The 17,356-nt window shown below is 55.5% G+C and overlaps 1 protein-coding gene across 2 annotated transcripts in view; it reads left to right on the top strand.

The window, feature by feature from the left end:
- The first annotated feature begins 2,491 nt into the window (after positions 1–2,491).
- Positions 2,492–17,356, top strand: part of LRRC75A (leucine rich repeat containing 75A) — a 50,562-nt gene continuing 35,697 nt past the window's right edge. The window contains exon 1 of one of the 2 annotated variants that reach the window (XM_003262612.4): positions 2,492–2,939. In XM_003262612.4, coding sequence (XP_003262660.2) covers positions 2,694–2,939 — 246 coding nt within the window. In that variant the 5' untranslated portion in view covers positions 2,492–2,693. The remainder of the gene's footprint in view (positions 2,940–17,356) is intronic. The other variant, XM_030800510.1, reaches the window with a different exon arrangement.

The following is a 17,356-nucleotide window of genomic DNA, read 5'->3' as shown; positions in this document are numbered from 1 at the left end:
CACCTATGGAAAACCCTGTGATCACAGAGCAGGAAGAGGAACTCTCATTTGCAGAACACCTCTACTCTGCTTGAAGTTTATATATTGACAAAGATTCTTTGCTTGGCCAAACTTTAGTCAGGCTCCCAAACCTTCTCCTAGACCCTTTGTGCACTTCCATGTAAAATCCAGTTTTAGCAAAGAACACTGTTAAGCCAATTTAGCAAGAACCCTCCATCTTGTATATCTGATCATCTTTAATATCTGATTAGGTTCATCATCCCCCACCCTCCCCCAGGTGACGTCTGATCACCTGGCCTGTCTAAAGCAAGAATTCTGTTAGGTTGGGGTTGTGAGTGCCACAAGGTCAGAAATAATCAGGTTCATGCACATGTGTGTCTTCCTACAACGTCAGGCTTTTATTGATGCTATTTCAGTCATAAAAGCCACAAGCTACATGGAGTTCTCAAGGAGGCAAATTCTCCTTAGTTTTCCCCATTCGCTTGGTAATAAGAGCTGCGGGCACACAGGCTCAAGTCACTCCACAAGTCAGTCAATACTGCAAACCATACATGGTAGTATACTTAATCAATATATAAATGTTATAGATTACACATTCCACATCAAACAAAGTAACATTTAACGTCAAGAGAAAAGGGGATAGGGAAGGAGGGATTAACAATATAGTCCAAGGAGAGTGACTTGGACAAGGAGAGTCTCCTGGCCTGATCCAAACAGTCCTCAGTGTCTTGCAAGGAAGAGTCTTTGATGTGGGCAGAGTGTGGGCAAGATGGGGTCTATCCAGACGGTCGTCTCCAGTTGCTGAAGTCCTGCTCTTTTTATGGCTACAGAGTCCTCTGGTGAGGACTGATAGTAAAAGAGTGTGCCTGTTTATGTCCTTATCTGGTGGGGTGTAGTCTTTATTGATTAGGCGAACATCTGGTTCCTGTTGGCATGAGGCTTTTTCAAATGTAAAACGGACCCTTTTTCTAAGATGGAGTTACTTATGTCAAGGGTGCTCTATACAACCTGTTTAGCCAGAATCCCCCTCAGCCCTGATGTTTCCCTTAGTAAGTTTCCATCCACTGACCCCCACCCTGCTCCTTGGCAATGAATTCCCACTTGCCCATGCTGTAATTGGAGTTGAGCTCGATCTGTCTCTCCCTGCAACTGCAAAATCTCATTGCAGAGGTCCCTGCTCCTATGGTAATGGTCCCGAATAAAGTCTTCCTTACGATGCTTTAACTCACGTCATTAAATAATTTTTTCCTTTAGCAGTGTCCACCGAGTTTACTCTCCCAATTCTTGGCAGTGTTATTATCCCAGCCTGACAGGAAGAATCAGGACTCAAGAAGCTGAAGACTCGCCTGATACTCAGTGCTCACTAAGTAGTGGGGCTCAGCTCCCTGTGATTTGGGATCCAGCCTCCTGCCCCTACAGCCCACCTGCCTCAAGCAACACCCAGAGCTGGGGTCAGAGGCGAGCTTGCATAATTGCTTCTGCCCTGCGCTGGGACCAGGGCGGCTTGTGGTCTGCAACAGAGAAGCTCCCCCACGTGCCTTTGCCTTCACTCTGGCAGGCCCTGGCAACACCATGAGATCCCAGGGCTCTGGTCCCTTACAGACTGCGCCTGGCAGAGGCACGGGGAGGAAGGTGGGCCAGCAGGGTGTCCCGCTGGGCCTACTCGCAGACGTGCGTTTGCTTTGTTGTACCAGGACTACCCCAGGGACCCTTCTCCAGGGCTGTGAGAGTGAGAACAAGAGATCACAGGAGTTCACACCTCTCCGGTCCAGATGCTTTGAGAGCATGATGGAAGCAACAGGCCCTCTCCATAAAAGGGCACGCACACAACACATAAGCTTGCAGTTTCCAGGTTCACGCCCCAGCCACACCACTACAGCGCCCTGCAAGCAGGCCGGGTCTCAAAGGAGCGTGCATGGGAATCATCCAACATGCTGGCTAAAAAGGCGGATCCCAGGCCCCACCGAGGAAATTATCATTCAGTAGGTCTCGGTGGAGGCCTTGGAGCCTGCATTTTTAACCAGCGCCTCCGACGATTTGGGCGCTGAGGCTCAGCGGAACCCACCTTGAGAAACCCGACTCTGGGCCTAAGAGAGCCCCCCAACACACACACCCCCATGCTCCAAACTTTCCCCATCTCGCCCGACGCACCGGGCGCGCGGTGGGAAGCGTCGGGGAGCCCGCTGGGGACCGAGAGCGACGGCCCATGGGGCCTGCCTGTTCCCCTCGGCCCCGCGCCACGGCCCCGAGAAGCGCAGCGCTGCCGCCGGCAGGAGGCGCGACTGCCGAGAGGACGCAGGCAGGGGGCGCCTGGTGGTGGTCCCCAGCCCGGAGCCGCGGGGCGGGAAAGAGCGGGAGCGCGGGAGGAGGCAGGCGCGCAACGCCGCGGAGCTCCAGCGCGGAGGTGGGGGGCGGGGCGGGGGCCGGAGGCGGGGCGGGCCGAGCTGGGCCGGGGCGGGGCCGGCGGGCGGGCCGGCGGCGAGCGCCCGGGGAGCGCGCCCGGGTAGCCAAGAGGGAGGAGGGCGGGGAGCGCCGACAGCCGCCCGCCCGCCCCCGCGCCGCCCGCGCGCAACAGTTCCCCCAAAGTTGCAGCCCGGGAGGCGAGCGCGCACGGGCGGCCGAGGGGCGGGCGGTTGGCGGGGACGCGGCCTCGCGGCCCAGCGCGGAGAGTCCCGGCGGGCGGCGGCGGCGGCATGGGCACCCGGCAGACCAAGGGCAGCCTGGCGGAGAGAGCCAGCCCCGGCGCCGCGCCGGGCCCCCGACGCGAACGGCCGGACTTCTGGGCGTCGCTGCTGCTGCGCGCCGGGGACAAGGCGGGGCGCGCGGGCGCGGGGATGCCCCCCTACCACCGGCGAGTCGGCATGGTCCAGGAGCTGCTGCGGATGGTGCGCCAGGGCCGGCGGGAGGAGGCGGGGACGCTGCTGCAGTACCTGCGCCAGGTGAGCGCGGGGAGGGGGCGCGGGGGGCGCGCCGGGCCAGGAGGCGTGCTGGGCCGGGGGGCGCCCCACCCCTAACCGAGGAAGCCGGGGGCACCGAGGGGCACCGCCCTGGGCCCCCTTCCGCGGGGATGGAGCCCTGTCTGGCAGCAGGTGCCTCGGCGCTCCCGCTGAATTTGGGGCCTCAGGGCAGGGCGGAGGAAGGCTGGCCGGGTGAGGCCCGCCGAAGGGGACCTGTTGGCATAATGTCCCCACTGCTCTCCTCCGCAGGCAGAGAAGGAGGCTGGTCTCCGGGGACGGTCGGTGGGCGGGGAAGCAGGGATGCCTGCCTGATCTGGGCCAGGGCTCTTTTCTTCCTGTCTGCCCACTGGCATTCACTCCCGGCCGAGGGTCCTCAAGGAATGCGGTTATCAGCTGGACCTGGCTTGGCTTCCCGAGAGCGAGTCCAGGGGCACAGCCCTGGGGCCAATGAGATTCCAGTCCCTAGGTCCTTCACTCGCCTGGGAGGCATCCTGGATTGTAGTTCAAGGAGGAGACTGTTTCCTCTCCCCTCACTAACTTTGGCAAATCCTCAACCATGAGCCCCTGCGGAAAGCGGTAGAGACAGGGGAGCTGGATTTGGTGCCCTTTGTGACCGGCTGGCCAGCAGGAACTTCAGGAGGCTGCCAGGACTCTGTCCTTAGCCTGTGCCTGTCCCACTGGCTAGGGACAGATGTTGCGGAATTGGCCAGTTCCCTCTGCTTTGGGGCTGCCCTGGGGCTAATGCTGTCACTCACCTCTCTGTGGCTTGTTTTCCTTCCTCAGTTTCTTTGGTGGGGAGAGGAGCATGGCCCATGCCATGGATTTTGTTGAGTATAAGACAGGCAGGGGAGTGCAAAGCTGCTCTCCTGCATCACCAAGCAGGTTGTCTTGGCCTGGCTTTGGTGGGTAGACAATCCAGGCCCCATATTCTTGCTAGACTGACCCCATTAGAGGTGGAGTCTACCGTGGATGGCAGAGGGAAAATCTCAGGTGACCTTTCTGGGGTTTTCCAGTCGCTGCTGAAAGAGGCTGTAGGAGCACCTTCCTGGGAGGAGCTTCCAAAATCTAATCAGACCCACATCCCTCTTGGGTTCTGCAGCACTCTTCCCCACCTTTGTATCTGCTGCGCTCTTACCCTAAAGTATGTGTCCCCAAGCTGTGCACTGCACAGGGAGAGGCAAGCAGAGATGAGGGGACTTGGGAAGATGTGGGACTTCTGCTCCTGCCTCTGTTTTTCCCAACAACCTCCAGAATGATGCCCGCGACGCTGCTGGATCCCCATGTGCCTTCTCTGAGTTCAGTCATCAAAGAAAGATGACATTATGCACCACTTAACTTTAGCAGTGTGTATTTCTTTGTCTTTTGAAAATTGGAAGCTGACATGTGGCCTTTATAGTAACTCTTTCACTTTTAAACAGAATAATGGGTTTTCCAGACCATGGTATCCCATTTACACACCATACTGTAAGGTTTTCCTGATCACATGCTGTTTCCCCCACCCTGCAGTGGGTGCTTTCGGGGATACAGAAGAGCAGAGGGAGCTGGCAAGCACTTCTTGGAGGGTGCAAGACCAGAGCGAAGCTTGCATGGTGGAGGGCCGCTTGGAGGCCCACGGGAGGAGACTGGACGCAAAGTGGGCAGATACTTCGGGCTCCCCAGTCCCTGTAGGGCTGAGTATGATTCCACATTCTGGGGACACTGCGCTTCTCCCTGCCTTGCAGGAGAGTAGATAAGCCCCTGCAGCCCCACTGTGGGATCCTTGAAACAAGAAGCATTTCCTCAGACATCTGCACATGGGTCTTATTGGTGTCTTGGTACCCACCTCAGCTGCAGGACTGGGAGGGCTGATGGGGGGGTGTGAGTGGGCTTATCAGACTTCCCCCTTTTCTGTGAAAGCAGCAGGTCCTCAGGCTCTGGGCTCCTGTTGGGCTCCCTTAACCCCTGGCTGGGGATGCAAGAGCCGTGGGCCTGGAGCTGCCCTGTGTGGCCTGGAACGGATGGAGCAGGACCCCTCCAGGAAGTAGTCATGGGCCTTGAGCAGTGTGGGAGTGAAGCACAGGAGTGTTCACTTGCCAGTGACAGAGAGGTGGCTTTCTAGGACCCTGAGGCTATTTGGAGGAATGTCCAGCTGGATTTGTGCTGTGCACTGAAGTGGCTTTCTCCAAAATTGCATTTTCCTTTCCATTCCAGTTTCCTTCTCTAGTCTGGAGGTGGTGATGTTCAGAAAGGGAATGAGCAGCTAGTGAGAACCATGAGAACACACAGGCCTCACTGGGGTCAGACCAGCAAGAACCTCTTCCTCAGCAAGACAGCCAGTAAAGACAGGGTTCTGCAAAGCGTGGGGCACCCTGTTCTGCAGGAATGTCATGCAGGCCCCTGGGGTGGGTGTCAAGGAGCAGGCACAGAACCAGGGAGGGGCAGCAGCGAGGATAGTAGCCCTCACCTCCATTCACACAACATGTTCTCCTGCATTTGATAACGTGGGTTTGGCTGCTGGATTTGTGTATGCCCAGAGCCATATGGCTGGTGGGGACTCGGGAGCCTTTGTTCCTGTGCTTCTTAGCCTCTTTGAGTCCTTGATCTTTTTGAGGCTCTGAAAGAGCTACACACAATCTTCCCAGACAAATGCACTGACTCACGCAATCCCTTTTTTTTTTTTTTTTTTTTTTTTTGAGACAGAGTCTCGCTCTGTCGCCCAGGCTGGAGTGCAGTGGCGCAATCTCGGCTCACTGCAAGCTCCGCCTCCCGGGGTCACGCCATTCTCCTGCCTCAGCCTCTCCAAGTAGCTGGGACTACAGGCGCCCGCCACCACGCCCGGCTAATTTTTTGTATTTTTAGTAGAGACGGGATTTCACCGTGGTCTCGATCTCCTGACCTCGTGATCCGCCCGCCTCGGCCTCCCAAAGTGCTGGGATTACAAGCGTGAGCCACCGCGCCCGGCCTGACTCACGCAATCTCACAGGCAATTTCGGAGGGTTCACAAAGCCCCTGAAACCCAGCTACAGACTCCAAGTTCAGAATCTCTGCTCCAGTCCAATACCACCCTTCTCCCTGCTGTGACTTGCTCCAGGCTGGGGATCTGGAAACAGGGACCTGGCCCAGGTGCATGTGTGGCAGTTCACGGTGGGCTGAAGGATTGTGGCTGCTGGTGCCACTTCTTCTGAATGCCCCTCTTCAGCATCTAAGATTTGGAGGGCGTTTCTCCAGCTTGTCACTTGCTGGAGAGGTATCAGGAGGCCTCATTCAGCACAAATGACCCTGAGCTGTGGCCAGGGGTGCAGGCAGGATGCCAGACAGCTCCCTTGAAGGAACAAAAAGTAATCCCCTTCCCTTTAAGATAAGTGTAATCTGAGAAGAGTCCAGGGCCAAGGATCAAGTAGGCAGCTCGCCTTCCGGTCCTCAGTCAGCTGTGACCTTGGGCCCAGCACATAACCTCTCTGAGTTGTGTTTCTTTGTTTCCCAAAGAGGGATCTGGGGTACTGAGCAGAGCAAATGCTACAAAGTGTATGAAATGGTGTTGGTGCTGCCATTCAAGACCCATTCTCTTGGTGACTGTGAAACAGGAGAATCTGCCTTACTTACTTTGGGTCTGGCCCCACTAGGGGACAGGGTTGTGGCATCCTTTCTCAGGCGTGGCCCAAGAATTTTTTGGATTCTATCTACCTGGCCAGGGTTCAGTCTGGATCAAAAACTCACTGCACATTTAGAAGCATCTGGAGCGAGTGCTCGTGGAGATAAAGCAAGCCAGCTTTGGATGGGAGAGGCCGTTCCTCTGCCCTTTCCTGGCCGCCATCCTTCCAGGCCTTCCCCTTCCCCAGATGTCCTTCCCCTTGGGCTCAGGCCTGCTGTCTTTAAGGAGCCCTGGAGAAGAAATAACCTTCCGTCATTGGGAGAGGACAAGTGCTAGGCCACCTTGAAGGTGAGCCGTCATCTCTTCAGCCCAGCAGTTTCCCTGAGTCCTCAAAATTTTAGACTGAGCTGTCGGCCTGCGTCATGGAGCAGCAGAAAAAGTGTCTGTTTCCCTGGGATACACCCAGCTGATTGGTAGCCCCTGTCTTCATGTTCACCAGCACCCCAGCTTTCCCATGAGAAGAGGCTGATGGAGTTGGTTTACTCGAAGTATGGCGCACACCCCTTAAGCAGGGCTTTTCCTATGTTAACTTGTTTGGGCCTCCCAGTGGTATGGCTAGGGCCTGGAATCCTGGTTCCCTCTGCTCCCTCTCTTGTCTGGGGTGGTGAGGTTGGCTTCATTCTGCACCTGGGAACAGGAACCACATCAGCTAATGCCGACAAGAACCACTGAGGCCAGGCGCAATGGCTCACACCTATAATCCCAGCACTTTAGGAGGCTGAAGCAGGCAGATGACTTGAGCTCACGAGTTCAAGACCAGCCTGAGCAACATGGCTGTCTCTACAAATGCAGATACAAAAATTAGCCAAGTGTTGTGGTGTGCACCTGTAGTCCCAGCTACTTGGGAGACTGAGGTAGGAGGATGGCTTGAGCTTGGGAAGCAGAGGTTGTAGTGAGTCGAGATCAAGCCACTGCACTCCAGCCTGGGCCACAGAGGCAGGGCCTAAGAGTTTAACTCGCCCCTCAAGAGGAGCTGAATAATGGACAGACACCTGGAGACTCCCTGGAGATGTGGAGACTGGACAGGTCATTACTACTTAGAAGCAGAAAGATGAGCATAATGACCTCTGAAGGTCACCTTTTTCCTTTCACCTCCACCTAAGAACACTTCTTTAGGCGAGCAGGTTGGAAGGCTACCAGACACCAGGCAGGGGGGCCCTACGCTGGGCCTGCTTTTCTTCCTCCACCTGGAATGCTTTTCTTATTTCCACTGAATGCACCTTACCTTTCCAGGGCCACCTTCCTGGGCATGTCAGCCGAAGCTCAGAGATCCATGTGCCTCTTAGTTCCTACCACACTGGGAGGCATTCAATCCATGCAGTTTTTCCCTGATGTTCCTTTTGTTTGTCAGATAAGGTCCAGTGCTTCCTGAGGGCGGAGACCCACCACCACCACTGTTATCCACTGTATGGTATTGAAAACCTGTAGGCTCGTGGCATACCTTAGTGAGTCTGTGTGCCGTGAAGATGTGCGTACGCTTGTGTGTCTGCTGCTGTCATCAGTGTGTCCTCAGAAAGCACTTGGATTCCCCAGCTACGGCTGTGCAACTGTGGGCTGATTTACCAGGCTTGTTAGTACTGTCATGAGACACAGCACGTTTGCTTTCCGTGTGGTTGGATTTCTGGGAGTGATGTCCACAGGGCTTGGCTGTTCCTGGCAGCCTGCCAGGCGGTGGTGTTCTTGGAGAGAGGAGTGGCATGGTGCCCAGGCTCCGTGGCACCACGGGATCCCATCCGGCAGGTGCAGTCTGGGGCCTCTGCCGAGGTGGCGGGAGGGGAGCGGAGCCTGATGGGAGAGTCTGGCCTCCACATTCCTGATCGGCTCTTGTGCTGAATCATGTTCATTTCCTCCACAAAGAGAAACCTTCCTTTTTAAAATCCGCCGCTGTCTGCCTAGGCTGGATCGAGGCTTTTCCAGTGATAAAGATGCAGAGGGATTCCTGTGTCAGAGCCTGCTTCATTGGTTTCCAAGGCTGCCAGGGACACTGGCTGGGGAAATAGCAGCCTCTGTAGTGGCTAAGCACGACTGCAGGGGCTGTAGCTGGGCCGGTTATTCTGACTTTAGGGTCTGGTGAGGCTATGGGATGGGGTTGGGGGGGTCCTTTTTTCTGGAACAAATGCCACCTCCTCAGAGATTACCAGAAACTGCTTTGCTGTCTTCAGAGGTCCTAAAGTACCCTGGCCTCCATCCATGGACCATAAGGATGGGTGCACCATCCCCTCCCCCAGTGTCATTTCATTGCCATGCATGCTTTTCTGGGGCAGAGGCCATAAAAACTGGCACACAGTCTGTTTTCAGGAAATTCTTATAGAATGGATTGAAACTTCCCATCAGGCACACACTTCCTCCAGCCTCTGTCCCTGGCGTTCTCTCTCAGGAGACAGCAGGGTTTGGCTTAGACTTCTGAAGTGTTTCTACTGTGACCATGGGCCAGGGTATTCCCCCACCCCCCTGTAAACTGTAGGGTGGAAGCCATGACTCCTCCCTGCATCCCCACTCCCTGTCTGCAGGGGAGAGGCTCCTTGAAGAAGGGTTATCCAGTGACCGGGATCTTCTCCAACTCCTCCATCAGGATGCAGAGGGGGTGAGGTCAGCATTGGAGATGGAGATTCTCCCCGCAGCGTGGGGATCCTCAGTCAGCCATCTGGCTCCCCTTCCCCACCAAGAGCAGTGCTGCCGGTGCCCTGCGAGAAAACCACGCATGCGCGCGCGCGCACCACACACACACCACACACACACACACACACTCTCTGCTTGTCCTGGCTCCTCCTGGCTGTTCTTGCCGACTGTCTTAGTCCTTTCCAGCTGCTATAACAAAATACCATAAACTAGGTGGCTTATAAACAGCAGATATTTATTTCTTACAGTCTGGAGTCTGGAAAGTCCAAGATGAAGGTGCTGGCAGATTCACTGTCTGGTGAGGCTGCTTTCTGGTGATGGTACCCTCTCGCTGCATTCTCGCATGGTGGAAGGAATGAAGGGTCTCTCTGGGGTCTCTTTTATATGGGCACTAATCCCATTCATGAGGGCTTCAGCCTTATGACTGAATCACCTCCCGTAGGCCCCACCTCCTGATACCATCACCTTGGGGGTTAGGATTTCAACGTCTACATTTGGGAGTGGAGAGGAGGGGACGCAAACTTTGAGCACTGACTGTCATATCCTCTGCCATTAAGAGAAACTGGAATGAAGGTAGGAGAGGGCCCAGGCATCTAAAACAGCAGATTCGGTTCCTGCATCTTGGACTCACCATTACTAGAAGGGCTGGGTGTTCTAAATGAGAACAGAGACCTTGGCGCGCCAAGCAGGGGCGGGGACCCCCCTCCTATGGTGCCTGCTCTCCTCCCTACCCCCACCCAGCCCTGAGCAGTGCCCACGTGGCTCTCCAGGAGCATTTCCCAGCTTTTTTTTTATTTTGATTTTTTTTAACTTTTATTAGCTCAGACTCCTGGCTGCTGCAGCCATATGGAGCTCTGCCGACAGCTGCTGCTCAAAGAGATGTGGCATTTTGATGTTTCTAACTTTATCTTAACCAGGAGAGACACGGGAGCGCAGCTGAGAGTGGGGAGTGCCCTTGTTTGTGAGTGTGTGCTGGGGCCACCTTCAGAGCTGCCCCTCGCTCCTGCTTGGCCCTCAGTGTCCGCGTGTCTTTCTGCCTCTCTGCCTCCCACTCCCTGCGGCTTTTCTTTGTGTCTCTGTTTCTTTCATTGTGTCTTCCCTGCTGTGTGTTTTTCCCTTCCCTGGGTGAGAAGCAGACTCTTGTTCCTCTGCCGGATCTTGGTCAACTCTCCTCTCTGTCTCCCATCCTCTGCCAGCGGGAAGGTGGGGGAGTGGGGCCATGAGAACTGGAAGTGGTTGGTGGCGGTCAAGAAGGGCACCCGGCTCGATTTGATTGTCTGAGTGTCAGCCGTGCCTTGGGCAGGAGAGCAGGCATTAGGGACACCTCCCCAATCTGCATATGGCTTTCTAGTCCATAAAGCCTTTTCTCATGTTTATTTTGCTGCTTAGGGCATGGGGTTTTTTTTGTTTTTTGTTTGTTTGTTTGTTTGTTTTTGAGATGGAGTCTCGCCCTGTTGCCAGGCTGGAGTGCAGTGGCGCCATCTCGGCTTACTACAACCTCCGCCTCCCAGGTTCAAGCGATTCTCCTGCCTCAGCCTCCTGAGTAGCTGGGATTACATGCACACACCCCCATGCCTGGCTAATTTTTGTATTTTTAGTAGAGACAGAGTTTCACCATGTTGGCCAGGATGGTCTCGATCTCTTGACCTCGTGATCCACCCGCCTCAGCCTCCCAAAGTGCTGGGATTACAAGCGTGAGCCACTGCGCCCAGCCTTATTAGGTGGTTTTGTGAAGTTGACAGAATGTTGCTTAAAGTAAAAATGGTGGTTTTTAAAATATTGTAAAAGCAATATACAATTATAGAAAAATGAGAAAATTAGATGAGCAGAAAATAAAAAAAGTAGTATGCATTAAATAATTTATTCAACAATCGAGTTCCTGTTCCTCCAGGTACCAGTCTAGGCACTGGGGATGCAACAGGCAACCCACCAGGAGAAAACCATGGCAGCAGCTGTTTCCCTTCCTCCGGGAGGGATGGCAAGGACCCCAGAAGCCAGCACCAGTACAGGTGCGCAGCCTGGCACAGAAGGGAGGCTAGCTTCACTGGGAGCCAGGAGCCCTCAGTTCTGGCACCAGTGGAAACCCTAACTTGCCCAGCCCATTCCCTTCTCTGGCCTCAGTTTCCCCAGCTCCAGAGTGAAGGAGTGGTGGGCGAAATGACCCCTGAGTTTCCCTACCGCTGCTGAGATTCCACCAGGTACCTGTGGTTTTGGAAAGACCCATTCATTCTCGTGTGTGGTCAGTTATTTCTTCCAGGCCCTGAGCCAGATTCACATTCGAGCCCTAAGGTCACCCACCTTGGCCTCAGCTGATGCAAGAGCTGGGATGCAGCAGTCCCAGGACAGAGAGGGGACAGATACCTCCCCACCAGGTACTGGGGCTGACCCCCATGTGGCCGAGGCCATCCTGTCTGTGCTGACTGCAGTCCTAGCTGATGCAGGGTGAAAGGCCACATCACATGGTGCCAGGGGCAGAGGCCAGAACCAGGGAACCTGCAGACTTTCACACATGAGCAAAGCCCAGCCCTCACTGAGACCCGAGCTGCCCTGTGCGCCACGAACCATTCATCTCAGAGCACTGGGGAGGGTAATGAGGCTGGGCAGGCTCTGCTGGGACCCGCTGTCCACATGACTCAGTGCCTGGCTCCCTTGCCACCTTTCTGCCTACTGTGGGGGCTTCTCTGGCCCCTCGCACATCTGGTCTCTCTCCCCTCCCTCTACTTCCCACTCTGCCTTCCTTCTCTGAGGGGCTGCTCTCCATGCTCATCTGGATGGAACCTGTCCCCACTCCAGCCTCTGTCCTGTCCACAGAGAGCCAGACCTGCCAGCCCCAGCCGAGCTTCAGGGCCTTTGCCATCAGAGGGCAAGAACCCTGCCTGGCACCTGACTGTGCATTAGTACTTGGTTCTTTCACTCAGCAGACATCCCTGGGCACCTAAGTGGAGCTGGCACCAATTGGGACAAGTAGGGAAAGCAGGGCCGGCCAAGGTGCTCATCTCTAGAAGGGCTCAGGGCAGCCGCTGATGCCGTACAGGACTGGCAAGTGACTGCAGGGCTGGCCATGGTCAGATTCCAGCTCTGCCCTTGTCTCTGGCCATGGGGGCCTACCCAGGTGCAGGGCGCGGCACACACTGGCTGCTGGGCAAACCCCTTTCCTCAGTGGGGCTCACGAGTAGACACAGGCGCTAGGCCCAGGAGCTGTGGGAAGCCCCGTCTCCCCCACTTCCTAGGTGGGCTTGCCTGACCTGCTCTGCTGGTGCCTCCCAGCGGCCCTGGTCCTCAAGCCTGTCCCTCTCCTGCCCACTTGACCTTCCCACGGCCCTCAGCCCAGGTCTCTCCCAGAACATGCCAGAGACCTGTGGGAAGTGCCCCCAGCTATCTCGGAACCCCCTGCAGTGGCCCCTCCAGGCACATTCCTGCCCCACAGCCACTGTCCCCATGGAGCCTCCACCCACAGATACAGGTGCCAAGGAGGCTTGCAGGACACCGTTGTCCACTGAGGGACACCCAGCACCACAGGGAGCCAGCGCTTGCGGCCTGGGAAGTCGGCAGCCTGTGATGCCCCCCATCCCACCCCACTGCCCTTAGTTTCTGTCTATGCAGTCATGGCCTCCTGGAGCCCCAGGTTCAGGCCCTACTCGAGAGAAAGGGGCAGGAGTGGGGCCGGTTTCTCTCCTTTGGCACCGGGGGCAGGTAAGGGCCCAGGAGAGCCTGCCCCACACCAAGCGTAACAGTCAGAATTCCTGCCCTGGACCTGGACCACCCAGCACACACCGCGCACCTGGCAGCCCCCCAACACCCCTTTCCCCATGGGGACCTGGGGAGTCCTCTGTGGATGCAGACTGTGGAAAGGGCTGTGTTGTAGATGGTGGGGGAGTCAGCGAAACAGGAGCTGCAGGTGCTCCTGGGGAGGCAGGGCTCTGTGGTGGGCTGGGCAGCTGGAAACAAAACCTCTGTTTCTGATTTCCTCATGGTAAATGGTCAGCCTGGAGCTGCCTGCCCCACTCTCTGGAGGGCCTGTAGCTCAGATGCAGGATGAGGACAAGCACAGACAGGGCTCGGGGAGGAGACATGTATCCCCTCCTGTGCTGAATGCCAGGGCCATCTCGCCCACCCACAGACACCTGCCCCTGCCAGGCCATCATGGGGGAGGCAGGGGGTAGCCAGCGAATCCTCCTGCAGTGCACCTGCCGAGGCCCAGGTGTGGAAGATTGAAGCTCTGCATTCCTATGGAAGGGCCTACAGTGGACTCAGCATGACAGAGAGATGCTCCTGAAATTGGTTCATAATTTCCTACTTAAGGCTCTTAATGTCTTCCCGTGGGGATGTTACTTCCTGTATTAGGGTTCTCCAGAGAAACAGACTCAAAAGGAGATTTACATGTATAAACACATACAATTGACTATCACACTTCCTGTGAGTGGGCAGGAGAGAGCAGGGGCCACAGAGAGGGAAGCATAGAGGGGCTCTCATCTCACCTAGCACCAGGTAGGTGCTGGTACCTGGTATAGTCCTGTGGCCTTGTAATAGGCTACCTGGCCACCTTGCACATTGTAGTCTCACCGGCTCTCTCCTGGCAATGGTCCTGGCTCGCTGCCATCAGAGGACAGGCAGTGCTGAGGCTCTAATGTCCTTAGAGGGCCAAGGGGCCTGGATCTGCCTCTGCCCCTCTCCCTCACTGGAGAAAATGGCAGCAGGAGGGGTTCCACAGCTCCTTTGGTGAGAAGGCTTGCTGCAATCAGAGCTGAGATGTTTGACAGAGGCGCACACAGCCCAGAGACAAGGAGTGGCCTGTGCAGGGTCATACAGGACTGGGACCAGGTCCCTGATTCCCAAGACCCTGCCCTGCCCAATGGTCCCTGGAGAAGTACTGGAAGTGACGCCTGGGTCTGTCCCAGTGAAAAACTTGGTGTTTTCTGAGCTTCCTCAGGTTCGGACAGGTGGCCTGAGTTCCCTTGTCACAGGCAGGGTGGAAGAGGGGCTCTGGGGCACAGAGGACCTGTGCTGCCCCTTCCCTGTGGCAGGAGAAGGAGATGGGGAGCATAGTTACCTTGAGTGTATTCCCTGTCAGCGGTCTCCAATCTTTTTTTTTTTTTTTTTTTGAGACGAAGTCTGTCTCTTGTTGCCCAGGCTAGAGTGCAGTGGTGCGATCTCGGCTCACTGCAACCTCCACCTCCCGGGTTCAAGTGATTCTCCTGTCTCAGCCTCCTGAGTAGCTGGGGTTACAGGCGCATGCCACCATGCCCGGCTAATTTTTGTATTTTAGTAGAGACGGGGTTTCACCGTGTTGCTCAGGCTGGTCTTGAACTCCTGAGCTCAGGCAATCCGCCCACCTCGGCCTCCCAAAGTGCTAGGATTACAGGCGTGAGCCACCGCGCCTGGCCAGCGGTCTCCAATCTTTTTGGCACCAGGCACCAGTTTCCTGGAAGACAGTTTTTCCATGGCCAGGGGTGGGGGATGGTTTTGAGATGGTTTAAACACATTACACTTATTGTGTACTTTATTTCTATTATTACCACATTGTAATATAATGAAATAATTATACAACTCACCATAATGTGGAATCAGTGAGGGCGCTGAGCTTCTTTTCCTGCAACTAGACGGTCCCATCTGGGGTGACGGGAGACAGTGAGAAATCATCAGGCATTAGATTCTCATAAGTGTGCAACCTAGATCCCTCACGTGTGCAGTTTACAATAGGGTTTGTGCTCCTATGAGAGCCTAATGCTGCCACTGATCTGATAGGAGGCGGAGCTCAGGCGGGAACACTGGCCCACTGTTCAACTCCTGCTGTGCAGCCTGCTTCCTAACAGGTCACAGACTGGTACTGGTCTGTGGCTTGGGGGTTTGGGACCCCTGCTCCAAGTGACACTTTTTCAACAGTTTATTTCTTAAAGTAAGATGTTGAGATGGTGGTGGCCATGACAATGATGACCTAGTGTTGGAGGAAGCAGAGAGCAGGACCATGACCTGAAGAGGTGTTCCCAGCGAGGGGCAAGCTTCATGAGCTCGCTGCCTCCATGTTAGATTTTCGCTACAGCTCTGCTGCTGCCAGCCCAGGAAAACCAAGAACTTGGGGGTGTAGAGGCCATTCAGTGACTGAGTCAGGTCACTCAGGGATGCCTATCCCCTTGGTTTCCTTCACTGAGGTGGAATGTGGCTTCTAGCCCATAGAGTGCCTTTATGAGAAGTGCAAGAAGGTGCCTGTCTGGTTGGGCACAGCCAGAGTCAAGGCTTGGTGAGTTCAGCCCCGCTCAGACACCCTTGTGCAGTACATGCCCTGCACTAGCTGTACTTGGCAGCCTGGGTGAGACCACACAGAAGTTTAGAGTATCAGCTGAGGCCTTTAAGGAGCCTCAGCCCTTCTCCCATGCATCTCCTCGGGCACAGCCTTCTCAAATCACCTGAGGCAATGAACTGTGGAACACTCTGCCTGTCAGCCGGGTACTTGCCCTCTTTCTCTTGAATCGAGGAGCTGAAGCAATTGGGAATCTTCTAGAAAGTCCCAGCCACCAGTCCTGTGTGACCCTGCACAGGCCACTCCTTGTCTCTGGCTCTCAAAGAGGATCAGACAGAATCTAAGACAACCTGAGTGGATCTGGACTCACCCAGTCAGGGGCACCGAGGGCACCAGCAGAGGCATCAGGGTTTCCTTGTTGGGCTTCCATGAGCCCCGGACCCTGCAGTATTGCAGGGGTCCAGGATTCTGCTCAAGCTTCCCAGACTGTTCATATCCTCACCTCTAGCAGTTCTGGGGGAATGAGGTCTGAGTGCTCCCACCTCGGTAAGTAACTTCTACTTCTTCAGGCTTAGTCACTCCAGTCGATTTAGTTTTTCCTAGGACGTGCCAGTCCTCTGAACTTTTTATGATTCTCAGCTGCAGACTTAAGTTTTCCACAGCCTTCTGGAATTGTGGCTTTTCGGAGTAAAAACAGTCTTAGGCAGGATTCTCACTGGTGGGGTTTCCAGACAGCTGTCGGCCCAAGACAGACCAGCAGGAACTCAGAGGGGTTGGTTTGGGACATGGAAACTCAGACACGAAAGAGAATAAGTTACCTGTTCCAAGAATTCCCATCTCTCCAGAAAAGGTCCAGCAGGGCTAGGCGAATAGAAATGGCTTTGGTGTCGCATGTCTTAGGGAGACGCCGGTCCATGAGCCAGGACCAGAAGAGGGCTCTCTGAGGGTAATGGGCACACGGAGCGGGGAGGGACTTTGGGCTGGAATTAGACTCTTTCAGAAAATGGGAGGCCAGGCGCGCCGGCTCACTCCTGTAGTCCCAGCACTTTGGGAGGCTGAGGCAGGCAAATCACCTGCAGTCAGGAGTTCAAGATCAGCCTGGCCAACATGGTGAAATCCCATCTCTACTAAAAATACAAAAATTAGCTGAGCGTGGTAGTGTGTGTCTAATCCCAACTACTTGGGAGGCTGAGGCAGGAGAATTGCTTAAACTTGGGAGGCAGAGGTTGCAGTGAGCTGAGATGATGCCACTGCCCTCCAACCTGGGTGACAAAGCGAGACTCCATCTCAAAAAAAAAAAAAGAAAATGGGCAAGAGGTGGAGTGTGGGCAGCTGGTTGGGGACCTGAGAGCAGGTATGCAGCAAAATGCTCCAAGTCTCTACCTGGGCCATGCTCTGAGGGAGGGAGTCCACCGAGAGAGACCCTCAGGGTGAGATCAGGGATGCTGGATGGAGAGAGAGGCCTGAGATGCTGCGGGAAGCTCAGGGCCTTTGCCTGACCTATGGCATTGGCTGTCTTGCCTCACCCACCTCCACTCCCACCCACAGCTCCTACCTCCTCCCTCCCAGTGTCTCGAAGCTGTAGACAAACTCAGTGACCACTGAGAAACCAGGCATAGGCCCCTCCCAGCCCTGAGGACGCCACCTCCACCCTGTGCCCTCTTCTGCAGCCCGGAAGCCTCGCTGATTTTCCACCTTGCAGGGAGAATCAGGCCCTGAGAAGCAGGGCCCTAAGATGGGAACTATTCTGCCTGGCTGTGGGGTCTGGCAGCCCCTTGGTGTTCCTCCTGGCTCCTGCTGGGAAGGCCCCTGGAAGGGCATCTGTGGCTCCCTTCCTGGGCCGGCTTCTGCCCTCCCCACTGCCCAGAGCGCATTTTTGAAAGGTCTTGGGGAAAGTGGCCAAGCGTGGAG

The sequence above is a fragment of the Nomascus leucogenys genome, chromosome 19 (genome assembly GCF_006542625.1).
Source record: "Nomascus leucogenys isolate Asia chromosome 19, Asia_NLE_v1, whole genome shotgun sequence".
In the NCBI taxonomy this organism is placed as follows: Eukaryota; Metazoa; Chordata; class Mammalia; order Primates; family Hylobatidae; genus Nomascus; species Nomascus leucogenys.
Note: the sequence above shows the minus strand (reverse complement) of the source record. Positions and strands in the feature narration are given on the sequence as shown.